The following is a 17,500-nucleotide window of genomic DNA, read 5'->3' as shown; positions in this document are numbered from 1 at the left end:
AGATGCTTTATGTCATCATTTTTGCCATTCAATAACCAAATCAAACTGACACTTGAGTCATTTTTTTCACGGCAGTTATGATACTTGAAATTATTCTCGGCTTACACTTGTTTGTAATGCCGGTTTTTATGTTCTGAGGACTGTACTTTTGGCCTTGGCATAGTTCACCTCTTAAATTATCCTTTCACAAAAACCTATAGAAAAGTACCTGTCGACTGTTGTCCTTAATTTTCTTCTTTGGGCCTGCAATCTGCTCTTTTTCTGTTCCATTCTTCAGCAGTTGTTTCTTAATTGTTTACTTCCTGTTGGAACTTCTCTGTTTAGGTCAGATTGAAAGTCTTTGAATGGATTAAATTTCTTAGAAGACATTTACATCAAATTCAGGGAAACTGAGCTGGAAGAAATTTCGTAACTGCCTCACGTGTGAATTCACGCAGTACGGCTCATTACGCATGCAAGAAGAGATATGACCTTGTATGCACGCGGCAGCAAAAAATTCCAAAAAATTGGAGAAATTGCAAATTCAAGGGTTAAAGGAGGTAGAAGGGTACCCAGCAAAAATTGTGATTTCTGCTATTTCTCCATAAGTTGCGAAAAATTGGCGAGGCCCTGCGTCGGAGCAACATTTCGTCAACAAGGCACTCAAATTTGTTGAAGAAATGTTATTCAAACAGGAACTCAAGTCACCCTTTAACAACTTTGTAGACGTTTTTTCTTTGTTGATAATGATGTTGAATACATGGAAACTTCGAATAATTACTTCAAGTTTTTTTCCACTTTGCCGTAAATTCGCTTTACCGAAGAAAAGCTTTGTACAACCCAACATTTTGTCTCATTTAAAGGGAACATAAGAAAATTAGTCATCAGAAACCAACACCGCTTGTGGCAATCGTAAATCTACCCTTAATCATTACTCGTTTCACTACAACTATCACAAGGTAGTAAAGCTTGAGCTATCTGAGTCGAGGGACACTTCGTCCATACCAGGGTTAATAGGGATAGATGATTGATAACTAGAAGTGGCTGACATCACGGGATAAAATTGAACATAGCAGAAAGCTCTCTCCTTTGGGATAAACTGACCAGGCGTTGCAGGTTTGCGGACGCTGTTGACCCAAGATTAATCTTGGGACATTCATTTCATTTTCCATTTCTAAACGTTACCTTTCATTTCCCCAGGGAACAAAGGTAACCATTCCATCATCATCATCGGTCGGCTGCAGAGCAGGCGACTACGAGCTTCCTCCAGCCACAACGATCCTGTGCCAATTCAGACAGCTTGCCCGGGCCAATCATGTTGTCTGTGTCTCCCAAAAGGTGTTGAATTTATCTGAGAAACAGGGTTCGTTGCCCTCCTGGTTTTCTCTTCCCATGTGGTGGAATATACAGTGCGTACTCCTTGCATGGCTCATCATCAGGCATCCTGAGTACATGACCCAGAAACCTCAGTTGGCGGGTTCTGACATTTTCTACTAGCGGGGCAGTCTGAGTTAGATCATAGATTTTAGCATTGGACACCCTATCAATTCTCTTGATGTTGAGCATAATTCCATAACATGAGGTACCAAAGGCATTGATCTCGCTTTCCATTGCTTTCGACAGGACCCACGACTCACAGCAATATAGAAGAACAGTGACACAGGCAGTATTATATAGCTTGATCTTGGTGGAGATAGAGATGTTAGGGCATCTCCACAGACGTTCCAGCTTCCAAAAAGCTGTCCATGCAAGCCCTTTCCTTCTTTTGAGATCCCCACTACTAGATGCCATCATGGAGCCAAGGTATTTGAAGTCTTGTACATGGTTGATTGTACTACCATATACTTCTAGTGGAAGCTGTGGACAGCAGTTGATCGTTATATACTCAGTCTTGGGAGCACTGATGACAAGTCCAAGGTCAGCAGCAGCATTGGCAGTTCTGGTTAGCTGCGACTGAGCACGGGAGATGGATGACTCAAGCAAGGCGATGTCATCTGCAAAGTCCCAAGTCATTTAAAACTTTTGCAGGGTACCTACTTCATTTACGAGGGCAAGTCAGCACTCCAGAGTCTATATCACCATCTGTAGACCTTAGCAGCAGGTAGTCTACCAAGATAATAAAAAGAAATGGAGCTAATACTGTTCATATCCTGCCGTTAACAGGTTGATGGCAGGATATGAACAGCTTTGTTTTATTTGTGGATACCAGGAAAGCCTCTTATTTGCTCTGTTTGAAGGGAGTCTAAACCTAAACCTAATTTATAAGGATATTTCGATCCAAGTTACACGCTTAGACTGTAAATGTTGCAAAAATGAACTCTTACCGTTCAGTTTCTTCCTTGAGATCTGCGTAAACTTCTTACAGAACACATCAAGGCTCTTTTCAATGTTTGGCGTCTTACATTTCTTTCGGGGTACTTTCGGCTTGATTTTAACACAATCTCTACGTTCACTTTTCGTCGGTTCCTGATCATCCTCCAGGGTCTGACTATTATTATTTAGCGGGGACAGTAAAAAGAAGTAATAACGTTAATGGGAAGTTACAAGAAAAATGCAGTTGAAGCGTGGCTTTCCTAGTCACATATACTTCTTCTAGGAACAATAAAATTACAATGATGATAGCATGCAAACTTGTCCGAAGAATACATGTTCTAGTTACATCATTAGTAACTCTTTACGAATGTTGGAATTCCCTTAAAATAAAGAATGCCAAAATTCTCAAATAACTGAAAGTTTGTCAACCACGGTTAAGATGGGTAAAACATTTGCATCTAATTTCTTACTATTCTATTAATGGAGGTGTGGGATAGTTAACGAACAACAACTAGTAAACAACAAGAGCAAAAAGCTTGTTTGGTTGGTTGATTGATTACCAACGCTTGATACACACCTCGATCTTCACTGCAGGTCGACTGGTGAGAACCAACACTCTCATTGTTATCGTGATCATCTGCATCATCATTGTCTACAGAAAACAAAACAAACCAAATAATGGAGAATTGCAAATTATCTGTGTTGCGGAGATTAGGTAATTGAAATTAATAAACTCAATGTAATGCAGTTTCATTGAATATGCAGTGAATGAGACACTTAAGTAAATCACACGGTCCTCACTCCCCCAATTCAAAATAATTAGGATGGCTGTAAGGAACCTTTTCAAGTTTAAACATGAGCAGCGGGGGCCAAAAAGATAAAAACCTTACAGGCTTACCAACTTAAGGTTTCTCATCAACAGATGTAGCACTGGGTGGTTCAGATGTGGAAGGTATAGAGGAATTGATGATGAGAGGTGGTATGACCTGTGGCTTGTCGGACATTGTGGTGTCCATAATGTCAAAATACCTCCTTTTCTTTCTTTTCCCTGTTCCACTTTTGCTTGACTTGTCTTTCTTCCTGTTTATATTTTTGGCGTACTTTTTTCATTTTGGTAACTAGATCTTGCATGATGAAATGTTGAAAATTCCTATTTTTCATCTGCACCTAAAGAATTAGTAATAGAAGGCATATGAAAGACAGTCAGAAGTGTTTGCAGGTTGAATTCACACACATTCTCAGAAGCATGGCGGAAAAAATTCAACTTGCATATACCGCGATACTAATTCATGTCAGTCTCTCGCACTGATTGGCAATTTAATGCCCCTTCTTACTTGAAAAGTAAAATCTCACCTCAAAAAGAAATTATTGAATACATGAACTTCCATTTGATAGAAACGTCTGTCTTGAAGGTAACAAAAGTAAAGCTTTCCTCATTAGTCTGGAAAATAAGGCATTTTAAGGGACAATTTAGCCTCAGCGATTGCAAAGCCATTTCCACAAGTTAACCCCATTTTTCATTGCAACTGGTCCCCCAAAGACAATCTAAACCAACACTTTTCAACAAAACCAAGTCCTACAACCACCAATTTAACTGCTTGCTGACTTGGAACATTATCAACAGAGTGGGTGATTGCTTGCATGCAAACAGCACAAACAAACTGCATAACAGTGCGAAAACACATCAAACTTTACAACAACCCCACACCCCTGGAATTTAACCAGGCTACCCCAAATGCATACCAGATAATATCCCTGTGGCTGTGCAACAACATGACACCCAGCTAGACACAAACCCCCTCAATTTGAGGGAGACACTGAGCTTTGAAAGAGAGGAATAAGCCCCGGTACAAAAACTCAGCAAATCCACAGTCTAGCACAAAGCATAGCCTTTAGGACAACCCCACCTCCTGAAATTTAACCAGGCTACCCCAAATGCATACCAGATAATAGCCCTAGGTCTATGCAACAACATGACACTTAACATATTTCCTGGAATTTCCACTGGTTTCTGTCAATTCCAGGAAGTTAATTGGAGCCCATGGTTAAGAGCTGAGGGTGGTTAGTCCTGAAGAGGGAGATTTTCATTTTTACACCAAAAGCATCACGGCTTGAATCAAATTTTAAAAGTTTTGAAAGATTGCCTGCAATGTGCTGGACTTGACTTAAGATTTGAGGCAACCCGGTTTTCAAAACTCCAGGTAGATATTCTTTGAACAAATACAGCTGTTGGTGATTTTTTAAAAAGGTGGTTATTCGATGCCGTTAACTACGAAAGTGCTGAACAGGCTATTTGAGCTCAGATGTTTACAAGGCGTTAGCTTGCCTTTAGGTTTCCATAAACCGCTCGCATTTCTTTAGAAGATTTTGTGTGGCAAAAGACTACTTTATTGATTCTTCCGCCCATAATTCAAGAAGGGTTTCCGTTGCTTCAGTGGATCATGCATTCCTCGAGTGTTCTTTGCCTCCATCTTTGTAAAAACGACGCATGCTCCTCGGTTGTAACCCCTGCAAAACTGATCGCACTGCAGCTCTTTTCGCCACCGCACCTCAATTTAGGGTTGCCAAGACTGCTTCACGAACAAGTTCCAAACGTTGCGCTTACACGTCATAAATTGCCAGTGCCGTGCCCAAAAATTGCCATCACAGTGCCAAAAATTTGTGTTGCCGTGCCAATATTTTTAAGCGCTTGTAAATGAGGTTTTAATCAGTTTAAATTTGCCTAAAGAAGAATAAAATGCTGTGTGTCTGAACGAACTTTTGAAACACCCTGTAAGCTAACCTGTACCGCCAGTTGGTTTGCTTGTTCCGCAGCCTTTATCTATACACTTAGGAAGAACGGGTGTTTTCTTTCTTCTTTTTCTCTCTCTTTGACATTTTCCTGTTCTTCTTGTTTTATCTTACGCTCGACATTTTGTTATAACGCATGTAGATTTGATTCTGGCTGGTTATTGAACAAAGCGGCCAAAAGAACCGTCTTCGTTAGCATTTTACTGTGGAAACGAGCAGCCCCTTTTTAAAGGCATCTTTATTATCTCCCTATTTTTCAGCCATATACCGAGTTTCATCGGAAAGTTATGTCGGTTTCGATGTATTCAAATGATATCCGTCGTTTGGTCTTGGCCTTGCCATTATTGTTTGGGACAGTGCCTATAAATCCAATATAAAAGTTCTTCAAATGAAACAAAATCACATTGTAAGGATAATGAATATTTTTTCCTAGCTTGTATGGGAAAAATACAGAAAGCCCCTTGCCATTAATAAATCTTCTTGACATTGTACTGTCGAAATTTGTAATAATCATCGCGCTTTGTAATACCTGTCGCAATTTGTAATAAATTCATCGCACTTTGTAATACCTGTTGCAATTTGTCATAATCCGTGTCGCACTTTGTAATAAAAAAGGTATCGCAATTTGTAATAACTGTCCATCGCACTTTGTAATAAACTAAGCTGTCGCAATTTGTAATAATTCCATCCCACTTTGTAATAATTTTTTGAGAATGATTCAACTTACTTTGTCAACATTAATATAATGCCAAAATATGAATGGTACTTCATTACAACTTCACGCCGATTTAAGTGTGTACCCCAAATTTTGGGGTTATCAAGTATTCATATATTCAGGCTATTGTTCTTGCCATTGTCGATTACCTTCCGAAGAATCCACGAGCGGAATTCCTTTGATTTAGGTGCGATATGTCTCTTTTGTTTCGAATTTTGTTGCTTGATTGACTTTTTAATCCCCATTGTTACCTGATGAGTATTAAATTTATCCATTAAAATACTCAGACTTGCCTGTTAAATTTGCTGCAGTCTGTGGGAACGCTTACAAGTCTTTTAAGAGTGGCGGGCAACTCTGGTTGCATAACATATTTTCGGTCACGTACCGTATTACAGAGGAAACAAGCCTGATAAATTTGATGTTGATTAAAGCTTATAAATACCTGGTATCCAATAGTATTTTTTTTATTAAATACTCTCTTGCCTTGAAAATAATTTGGCGTTTTAAAGAACTGCTGCGGAAGTTATTTATTAGAACGTTTTATTCATTCAGTAGCTCTGCAATCAAGAGCGAACAACTCTTTTTAAAATGTAAACAACGCAAGCGGTGAATGCATTTAACGGGATGACACAGTTTTATTAGAGTGTAGTTTCACTTTTTTGGACGTTTTCGCTTGCCTTTCAGTTTTATTTTTTGTTGAACAAAACTTTTCGTTTCAGTTACGTGACTGCAGGGCCCGAAATAACCGCGTATTGTCAGTTCACCGATTAGCATGACAACTTGATTCGCGGAGAAGTCAAGTGAGACGGGAAATATCTAAAATCAAAACAAGAGCTGTAATCGACAGATCAAAACTTGCGGAGTTCATAATTCCTCGAAATAATTTTGTAGAAACGCTTGTATAGTTTCATTGCTCTGGAGAAATGAATAACTGTTATGATTGAATGAATGGATAACTCTCGGCCAGATTTTATTAAGCGATAGGCGAGAAAAATGCCTCAGCGGCTTGCTTTGTACTTCGAAACCTCGGCAAGAAAAAAAATCCAATCTCGGTCCACAGTGGTCGAAATTTCTCGTTCAAGATCTCTTTATGAAGCTCTCAAAATTCTCCTTTTTGAAAAATACGTGTCCAAGTCGAAGAAGTTTTGCGAAAGACTTAAATCCATAAACTTCTACTGCAATATGTGCGATAATTCTCTGCAGTTTTATTGACACACTTAGAACAAAAGAATACCTTTCAAACTTCGCGGCCCTGGCAGCTTAATTAAGCCATTGTTCAATTCCTTTGAATTCGCTTCTGAGTCTTCCGCCATAAAATCTCACCTTCTTTGAACCGAGTCAAAACGGGCACTCTCGAAGGGAAAGTCCGGAGAAATAAATTGAGCCTTCAGGGTACAAAATCCAGCGGTTATGCCCATTTCTGAAATACACACTTAAATCGGCGTGAAGTTGTAATGTTCGTAAACAAAGATGATGACGTCTGCAAGCACGTAACTTACAAAATTACTTTTATAATTTATGTCTCCGCTCATTCAAACCAATTAACTTAATACGCGGTCCTAACCATTTTTTTTAAAATTAATGTTGATTAGTTATCTGACGTACGAATTCTATATTCTTAAACCTTGCTATTGTACTAGATGGTTTGCATGCAATGGTTACCTGGGGGTGTACTCCCTTATATGGCCACTACGGGGATGTGCCGCTGGACAGAGCGTTGTCAGAGTACAGAATCTAGATACAAACGAACCATTATTAAAAGGCATTTAATTTCCACAAATCGTAACAAATAAGGACCCCAGGAAAGCTTTCCTTGTTAGATCTTATAACAGGTCGACACAACACCGTCCTTGTCTAACGCGCAATCTTAAAAGAAGTAATAGTGGCTTCTATATTTTGGCCAACTTAATCAGACGAGGCCTGTAAAAATTCAAAATGTAATTTACTGCAAATAAACAAAAACGTCACCAGTGGCAAACCGTCGAACCACAACAGAAACATAAAGTAATACAAAATCCAATTAGTCGCTGGCCAATACCTTTGTATGTACTTGTTTTTATAAAACTCACTTGGGGTCATAGACTGAGCCGGCTGACTATTTGGTCCATTATTCTCTCTTGATTCGGTCCCATACAGGAACAAAAGGAGTATCATTCCATCTTAAAACAATTTTTTTCTATGGGGCCCCCTAAAGCAAATACCGTTGGGATAGTAAAAATTCTCCTTCCCTGCGTACAACTCGTAAGACCTTGTAATTCTTCCGAGCGTGTTCAGGATTATTTTTTTCCACAAAATGGAAAGGATAAACCAAACCATCCATTACTACTTGAGTTACCCTATCTACGGATCAAACCAAAGACACAAACTGGGCACTAGAGCAAATCAGAAAATTTCCGGATACAATCGGATACGTGTGGACGCGAAAATTTTTGCATCCGCAAAAAAATATTTGCGGAAAAAAAAATTTCCGGATACGTGTGGACATGGCCAAACTAAAAAATTAAGATTAAGTGTCCATCTTAATTGTCACGCAATGTTATAATCTCACACAGTATCTTTCATCAGACACAGTGTATACGAAGGTATTTGGTAACTCGTTTATAGTAAAAGCAAAGTGTCGTGCCAGCATGAGTACTCGAGAAATTCACGAACTAGAAGTTTCACTCAATGTAACTTCTGGGAGTGTACGGGAAGCACACTGTACTTCCAGAGCTGGCAAAAGTGGATACTGTAATCATGTGATGAGTCTTCTACTTGAACTCGCTCGTTACTCTTTGGAAGACTTTGACAGGATACCTGAGGAAGCAGCATGTACAAGCATGTCAAGGAAATGAGGTATTCCTGGTAAAGTATAAATTGATTTCAATTAGCTGCCATTACCTACCTGTACCTTTGGGCAGCTCAGCTGCAAGTAGTTAACATGCTCGGTTTTCGTCTGCTAGCAGAAGAACTAAACTGATATTAGCATAGGTCATGCTGAAGCACGTCTTGATAAAGTTGTATGATGTGTCTGAAAGTTTTGATGTGACTTAAGCATTATTCACATAGTGATCAAACTTTTTTCTGTTGTTGTTCTAAGGTAAGAAAGGTCTGCCTAAAGAACCCATAATGAAGACATCAGTTCAAAAGGATTTAACGAACAAGGGAATAAAACCAACTCTGTTTGATCCAAGAGTAAAGAAAAAAAAAAAGATTAGACATCCGTGGAGTTCAAGTAATGCAAAAGGAATTGGAATCAATTCATCCTCTTATTGGTTTTTCCCATGTCATCCCAAAAAAGCCTGAATTGGTGACTAATATATAATAGAGTCATTATGAAATTAATAGAGTTTATGATTTTAAGTATTTAGGCATCGTTCTTGACGATAGTCTTACGTGGAAAGACCATGTTCGTTATGTTATTTCTAAGGTTGGTAAAAGAGTTGGTGTCTTAGGGCGCCTTAGAAGGAATATCACTATACATGCAGCTTTCGAGATGTATAATTCATTAATTTTGCCCATTTTTGATTATTGCGATGTTGTTTGGTCCAGCTGCAATAAAGCAGATATGGAAAGTCTTGAATCTTTGCAAAGGCGGGCCTCGAAAATTATAGTTAAATCTAAATGTCGTTCAACATCCGCCGACTATCTTAAATTTCAGAGTTTAGAAGATCGCCGTAACGCTCATATTTTAGGTTTAGTGAAGAGGTGTTTAAATAATGATGTACCATAGTTTTTAAAGAATTATTTTAAGTTGAATAAGGAAGTTATTTCAAGAGAAACAAGAAGAAGCAATTTTATATACGTTCCTGCAGTAAGAACTGAGACCGCCAAGAAAAGTTTTTATTATAATAGCTCAGTTGTGTATAATAATTATTTAGTAAATAAGAATTAGTTTTAATTGTTATACTGTACTATTATTAACTTATAGTTACTTAGTTTCTTATTATTTATTGTGAACTTTTTTATTAGTCTTAATTTAGGGCTCCTATTGATAACAGATATACTTTTAAGTATTCTGAAGGGATTACCCTAGTTAAATAAAGGTTTACTGCTACTATAGACACCAGGTAGGGACCAGTGGTCATTGGATCTCCCCTCTCTTTTCATTTAAGTTCTTTGGAATTCAATTTCACTGTTGTCACTAACCTGGAACCGGCAGTTAACCCTGCTCAAGCAGATTCAAGTGACATTTACAAAGTAAGCTTGCCATTCCATTTCCCAGATTTACCTGAAGCTCTTCATTTCAGTACTGTACAAAAAAAATTCATTGAACACTTAAGAGTAACTCACCAAGAAAGTATTGATATTGAGAAAAGGACTGTTAAGCAAAGGGAATGTGATGAGTTGATAAAACACCGCAAAAATAGACTTGGATCATCTGTGTGTCACAGAATATATGTAAGGAAACGAAGTTTCAATAATCTTGCCAAGAAACTTAACCAGTAATTTAAGCCTCTAGATGAAATTCCAGCAATTCAGCAGAGAAAGCTAAAGCATGGCATAAGATTTGAGCCAGTTGCAAGAGAAAAATATTATGATGTCATGAAGCACTATTTGAAGAGGCCAATTACCTTGAGAGAGACAGGGGTGCATGTTTTGGATTGAAGGCAGTCCTGATGGTCTTGTTATTGATCCATGTTCCTCATCTGGGAAGATAGGGACAATTGAAATGAAATGTCCAGAGGGAAAGAAGAACCACACCCCAGAGGAGGCGATGCAAGATGAATCGTTTTACATTGAATTAGTTGATGGTTAACCCAACCTGAAGAACGATCGTCACCTAGGATATTACACCCAAGTCCAGCTAGTTATGGGTTTCTGTGGTTTAGAGTGGGTTGACTTTGTAGTCTATCTATTTAAAGGGATGATCATCACAAGGGTTCCATTTAATAAAGATTATTTTGACCAAGTAGTATGTAAAGTAAACATCTTCTATGTAAAGTGGTTTCTTCCTCAGGTCATGGCCTAAATGCAGTTTAGTATACTGTGCAGTGTGCCTGAACAAACGATGACATTACAACGTGTACCAGTTTTCCATAGTATCTAGCTTTTAGACTCCTGTTGATGGGTGTTAGGGCTTCAAGGATAAGGTTACTTTGCTAGCTGCAATGTTATTACAGTACAGTAAAAACCCACGTATAAGAAACCTAAAATTTAAGAACTTGTTAGGCTATAATGTTTATTTGAAACCCCCTTTTCATAATAACCTATTTAGCCTAAAATTTTCAATAGGTTCATATTTTACAAAGATGAAAATACGGAGAAAAACTTTTAGGGTTTCAGTCAGTAAGATTCAAACAATGAACTGAAATGAAAACCATATTATGTCTTTGCCCATACTGGATTACACAATGCAATTATTAAGAATACAGATCCACGTGTCTCTCATATGCCCGAGAGTAGTTATCTGTGCTGATCGCTAGTGCCCCTATCAAATTAAGAACCTGTTTAAGAACCTAAGTAGCCTAGAATCCCACTAAATACCATTTCTATAAGAACCTATTTAGGCTAAGCTGGAAAAATCTAGGTTCTTGTATGCAGATTTTTACTGTATTTTATTGACAATATACGAGAAGGAGTATTTCATAGAATTCTTAAAAAAGATGACTTCCATGGCAAGAATATTAAAAGTATTACATGTTCAGCAATTACTTGACAATTTCTGTTCAATTTCTATGAGAGCAATGATTTGTGCAATAATCTCAAGAAAGGTACTGTTGGAAAATCGTGGAAATTCAATTATTGCAAAATATCAATTATTCTAAAAGGGAAAGTGTTTTCATTGACAAAACAAATGTTAGTCTTGAAAAAGGGAAAATTCAGTTTTGGTATTTATTCATAAACCGACTTGACCCTTGTAAATCATTGGGCACTTTGAAGGAAATGATGATAAAACCATAACATTATTGCTTAATAAGCGGGTACATAAAGTTACATAGAAGAGAAGCCACTGTCCATATTTGGTTTATGGTCCCGTTCATATTTAGTGGAATTTCAGTCTTTAAGACTTTAAATTTCTTGATGCGAGGATAATACGTTCTACATGGATTCTAATAGTGGCAATTGTTTGCCCAAATACAACATCTTTGTCAAGCTGCTCTTTGCCATCAAGAAATGCAGGTATGTTTAACTTAACTCCTAGTGGGTCAAGTAATTCCTGGATTGTAAATCCTCTGTCTGCCATAACTGAATCCCCTTTCTCCCAAAGTTCTGGGTGTAGTATACCACACCTGGAAACTATTTTCTTATCTGACAGCGATCCAGGATACAACTGACTCACAAAAGTTATAGATCGAGAAGGACTGATGCCCACTAAAGCTTTGTATGTTACATGATTCAGACGCCGAACTTTTCATGTACTTAATTCAATGTAATAGAATCGGCTCGTGAAAAGATCGGCGTCTGAACCGGGCCTAAGAGTGATCAGCATCGGTTGTGAGACAGGCTGGTGATGAGAAGTAAGGACATGATTACACAAGGTGAATTCTATACTTTGACAATTCTTCACTGCTTCCATAGGAAATGTAAAGTTTTGATACCAGGGTTCTTACGGGTAAGAAATAAAAAGAAAGCTGAAAGATCTACGAAAAACAAATAAAGCAAAGATTGAAATAAATCAGCAGCATCGGGTAATTTATCCTTAACGGCACATATATGTTAAGTTACAGTTTACTTGGAACAGTCTTCTTGGGTAACTATCTATTCAGTATTTTTCTTTCCAAGTAGTTCCAACATGGCTTTTCGAAGAACTGAGCTTCTCCAGCAGTAAATAATAGGGTTGCACAGTGAATTGATCAAGACACAAGATAGCAAAAGGGGCTTAAAACTGATAAATAGATTGCCAAGGTAATTGTGAAGAGGAAGTGGGGGCATGAATCTATACACCAGTGACGGCACAAATGAAGATACTGCAAACCCAACGATGATGGTGGTGGTTATCGCAGCCTTCTTATCCTCCAGGAATTTCTTCGCGGCGTCCTGCGAAACTTGTTGGGACTTGATTTGACGGGTGTGGCGACGAGTTACTGAATAGACAGAGATGTGGCAGTAAAAGATCACTACGAGGCTCACAAACACTATCGATACGGCTATAGACAAACCCTGAGCGGCCAGGCTGGCTGAATAAATGAAAACTGGAGGAAGGAGTGCGACAACCCAGCAGCTAATAACAGCAGTGGCCACTCTAAACGTCGTTATGATTTGTTGGTATCGTAAGGAATATTTCATGGCCAAGTAACGCTCTATACTCAGCAATGCTAGTAGCGACAGTGATGCTAAGCAGGGGGCGAGAAAAAGGAACACTACTTTATTATATGCAGCACAATAAACGGTTAATGAAGAACCTTTTATCAGCGACATTTCTTGAACAATGAAGCTCGGTTGCACCACAGCTCCCACCACGAGGTCAGTTGCCGCCAAAGCACACAACAGAATGTTGTACATAGTCTGAAGTCTGGGCTTTCTTTTTACAGCAACTACCACCAGAAGATTCAAGCAAACAGTCATTGGACAAGTGACTATGTTGAGGATGACGGCTGCTAGAGTGGAGACGTAGTTTTCCTGGTGGTACTCTTCTTTCCAAATACGACAGTTTGCCTCAGAGGGAAGGATCGAAATGTTACTTAGATTTGAAGAATTCATCTTGTTTTAGGTCACAGTTTCAGTCTTTCTTCTATCTGTGTGGCAAAAATAAATAAAGTAATAGTAAAGACAGCTCTTTTCCAGCGTAACCCCTAAATCAGCTCTTTTGATCTGAAAACTAGAAGTAGCTTACACCATTTTATAACGAGCTGTCCTTACTCAAAATTATAATTTGAATAGCGGATTACACTTGGCTGAAATTGGTATAATTATAATTTACTTCCTTTTGTTAACGAAAAAGTAATTTACGCCTTTTTGAATGATTTACAAATTAAACTATAATCTCAAACTAACCGAAATGCTTGAATGTTGTTCTGCCGAGGTTTTGTGGTTGTCTTTAAGTGGCATTCACTGAATTTTGTATTTCAGATGGAATGGCATTTTGCTTAAATGCAAATGCTTTTTTTCTTCTTTTAATATCAGTGAGTGACGGCCAAAATAAATTAAAACTTGGTAATATGGCGCTTTTAAGTTTGACCATAAGGACACAGCAGCGACGAAATTTCGAAATTGGACGGCGTATATTATTTTGATTATTATTATTATCTCCATTTTGGATCAAAACGGGATAATCCCATTGGATAAACTGAGGATGAAATGAGGACTGTGATTATTAAAAATGCCGATTAATCGGTAAACTGCCTCTCTCAATAAAAAAGTAAAAAATATTAATCTGAAACGCGTAAGCCATTGTAAAATGTAAAAGGACCAACTAAAATGCAGCGCTTTTTGCTGCACTGTCCAGGTTTTAGCTGTCCTTCGGTGGCTAGACGCTGAAATTGGTCTATTTCTTTCAGTACAAATAGAATACTGGCTTAATATTGTTCGTACTTAAATATCGGTGAAATAAGTTACAAAATTAATCAAAACTTAGTAACATCGCGCCTATTGAGTTAATATCTGAACAGAAGGTTATAATATCAAAGAAAACTCGAAAGAGAACGATATGCAATGAAAAGACAATTATATCTCTAGTTTGGGAAACAAATAAGAAACGGATTCATCATAAAATGTTATGTTATGTAAATTTTCTTTTGGAGCCAGCTTGTCCTTTTTATTAGTAGAACGCAAGAAAGTGAATGGACTTTTTCCTCTTTATTTAGCTTCTTCAAAGGACCTATAGTTTTCCTGTCTAGTTCAAGCCTTTAACGTACTGGGTAATTTTAATGAATAATCTATCCAACTCCGGACCCGAGCCGCTAAGTAAAAGAGGAGATTACACAGTTCGTCAACCAGACATCCGAAATTCTCTTTTTATTTTAACAAACATGAAATATTGCGTGCAACAGAACTTTTGACAGTCCCGTCGGTAGCGTGAAGTTTTACCCATTGTACTGAGCCGTTTCTTAGCCGACTGTACTTTACACATTATTTGTCACATCTTTATTTAAAAAAACTGCGATTTAAGCAACATGTTTTTTCGCTTTTGCTTTAGTCTCCGGCGAACTTGATATGGTAACGACTTTCTTTGTTGTCTAAAAGAATTACCTTCCATGATAAAATGTTTCTCCGGGCTCGCAGCACTGAACATAGGAACATCAACAAAGTTCTGAGCGAAGACTGGAAGCTGCGAACATCTTTCGCACTGAAAATACTACTCCTTTCGCCCTTCATTACCATGAAATCATTTTAATTTTGTGTGTTCAACAAAGATTTTTACATAGGGAAAAAATTCAATATGCCAATAAATTTTCGAGTTAATGAAAATGTCAACAATCATTCTGGAGAGTAAAGAAACATTTTCATCATCTAAATGTTCGTTAACGTGTAATACAGTATCATTATTATCAGAGGTACCTTATAAGAGTTGGACCAAAATTAAAGCTCATGTTCCATATGCTCGCTTTTTCGACATTGTGGAGTTTTGTTTTGCGTGAACCTAAACAACTCTTGATATTGTGTTCATTTTTTTATATTTCTGCTTCCCGGCTCCACTGACTGAACAATGTACGCACCTCGTGTTTGTTTGTGCAATCCGGTTATTACATAAAAGTAGTCATACACAGAACAAGAAAAATAACAATTAAAGGTATTCGACGTTTCGATGTATCCAACATCACTGATTTTCAAGAATGAAAAACCTGAAGCGACATTGTTGTGATAAGAGTGGAGATTTGAATTCAGTTCATTAGATTGACTTTTATGTAAATGCGCTAATAGAATAACTACGCGTGATTTGAGCCTGATTGCACGTTTACAGTCAAGGCAGGTCAAGCATACCCCCCAAAATTCTGTTAATGAATTGATTATTTGAAAAATGAATGCGTTAGTCGTTCCCGTAACTAGTGTCAAATTCAAATCGGCATTTCTGCATGCGTAATGAGCAGTAAATATTTTACGAGAACTTCTCTGTTTAGGTCAGATTGAAAATCTTTGAATGGATTAACTTTCTTAGAAGACATTTACATCAAATTCAGGGAAACTGAGCTGGTAGAGATTCATAACTGCCTCGCGTGTGAATTCACGCGGTACAGCTCATTACGCATGCAAGAAGAGATATGTCCAAGTTTGCACGCGGCAGCAAAAAATTGCGAAAAATTGGAGAAATCGCAAATTCAAGGGTTAAAGGAGGTAGAAGGGTACCCAGCAAAAATTGTGATTTCTGCTATTTCTCCATATTAAATTACGAAAAATTTGAGAGGTCCTGCGTGGGAGCAACATTTCGTCAACAAGGCACCTAAATTTGTTGACGAAATGTTGTTCAAACAGGAACTTAAGTCACTCTTTTAACAACTTTGTAGACCTTTTTTCATTGTTGATAATGATGTTGAATACATGGAAACTTCGAATAACGTTACTTCTAGTTTTTTTTTTGGTTAAATGCTTTTACAAGCAACTTACCATCTGAACAATTTTATTCCACTTTGCCGTAAATTCGCTTTACCGAAGAAAAGCTTTGTACAACGCAACATTTTGTCTCATTTAAAGGCAACAAAAGAAAATTAGTCATCAGAAACCAACACAGTCTGTGGCAATCGTAAATCTACCCTTAATCATTACTCGTTTCACTACAACTATCACAAGGTAGTAAAGCTTGAGCCATCTGAGTCAAGGGACACTTCGTCCATACCAGGGTTAATAGGGATAGATGATTGATAACTAGAAGTGGCTGACGTCACGGGATAAAACTGACCATAGCAGAAAGCACTCTCGTTTGGGAAAAACTGACCAGGCGTTGCAGGTTTGCGGACGCTGTTGACCCAAGATTACTCTTGGGACATTCATTTTATGTTCCATTTCTAAACGTCTCCTTTCATTACCCAAGGGAACGAAGGTAACCATTCCAACTGCCGTGAACAGGTTGATCGCAGGATATGAACAGCTTTGTTTTATTTGTAGATAACAGGAAAGTCTCGTATTTGTTCAGTTTGAAGGGAATCTAAACGTAAACCTAATTTATAAGGATATTTCGATCCAAGTTACAATTGTAGACTGTAAATGTTGTAAAAATTAACTCTTACCGTTCAGTTTCTTCCTTGAGATCTGCGTAAACGTCTTACAGAACACATCAAGGCTTTTTTTAATGTTTGACGTCTTGCACTTCTTTCGGGGTACTTTCGGCTTGATTTTAACACAATCTCTACGTAGACTTTTCGTCGGTTCTTGATCATCCTCCAGGGTCTGACTATTACGCAACAGGACGGCCCGAAGAGGACGGCGACTTGTGTTCGCGTGAGGACTAGGTGGAGCACGCGAGCTATGACGTTGCCGTCCTGTACGTAAACAAACCTTACGCAACAAAATCCAACGCCAGAGGAAAACCCTAACCTGGCTACAACTTGTAAGTGCTTAATGTGCAGCAAAATCGGAACTTTCAGCGACTAAAGAAGCGGTTTTTTAACAGCAAATGATGTGAACCTCAGTGCAGACAGCGAAGAATTTCTTTGGCTAACGAATGTTAATACAGACATAAGGGAAAAAACCGTAAACCCGCGGAGCGGATTTTGTGTATTTCAGTACGAAAATGGCCACCTTTGGAGATGCAAGAGATGCACTTATGTTAGCAAACGACATGACCCTCATAGACGATGAAGAACTGCTTCTCCTGTACGACTTGAATTCATCAAAGAACCTCGACTT

At 38.1% G+C, this 17,500-nt stretch overlaps 3 protein-coding genes across 3 annotated transcripts in view; 1 reads left to right on the top strand and 2 right to left on the bottom strand.

Moving 5' to 3' along the window:
* Window positions 1-1,326: 1,326 nt before the first annotated feature.
* On the bottom strand, window positions 1,327-1,992 carry LOC140938228 (uncharacterized). Its single transcript, XM_073387741.1, has one exon. The coding sequence runs from the start codon at window positions 1,990-1,992 to the stop codon at window positions 1,327-1,329; it is 666 nt and encodes a 221-aa protein (XP_073243842.1).
* A 10,486-nt stretch (window positions 1,993-12,478) lies between these two features.
* On the bottom strand, window positions 12,479-13,420 carry LOC140938227 (melanocyte-stimulating hormone receptor-like). The gene has a single exon (XM_073387740.1). It carries the CDS (start codon window positions 13,418-13,420, stop codon window positions 12,479-12,481), a length of 942 nt encoding a protein of 313 aa, XP_073243841.1.
* A 3,964-nt stretch (window positions 13,421-17,384) lies between these two features.
* LOC140938226 (uncharacterized) overlaps window positions 17,385-17,500 on the top strand; it is a 1,077-nt gene continuing 961 nt past the window's right edge. Inside the window, exon 1 of the mRNA XM_073387739.1 lies at window positions 17,385-17,500. This exon is cut by the window's right edge and continues 961 nt beyond it. Within this exon, the coding sequence (XP_073243840.1) occupies window positions 17,385-17,500 (116 nt within the window).

This window comes from Porites lutea, chromosome 5 (genome assembly GCF_958299795.1).
Source record: "Porites lutea chromosome 5, jaPorLute2.1, whole genome shotgun sequence".
Classification (NCBI taxonomy): domain Eukaryota; kingdom Metazoa; phylum Cnidaria; class Anthozoa; order Scleractinia; family Poritidae; genus Porites; species Porites lutea.
Note: the sequence above shows the minus strand (reverse complement) of the source record. Positions and strands in the feature narration are given on the sequence as shown.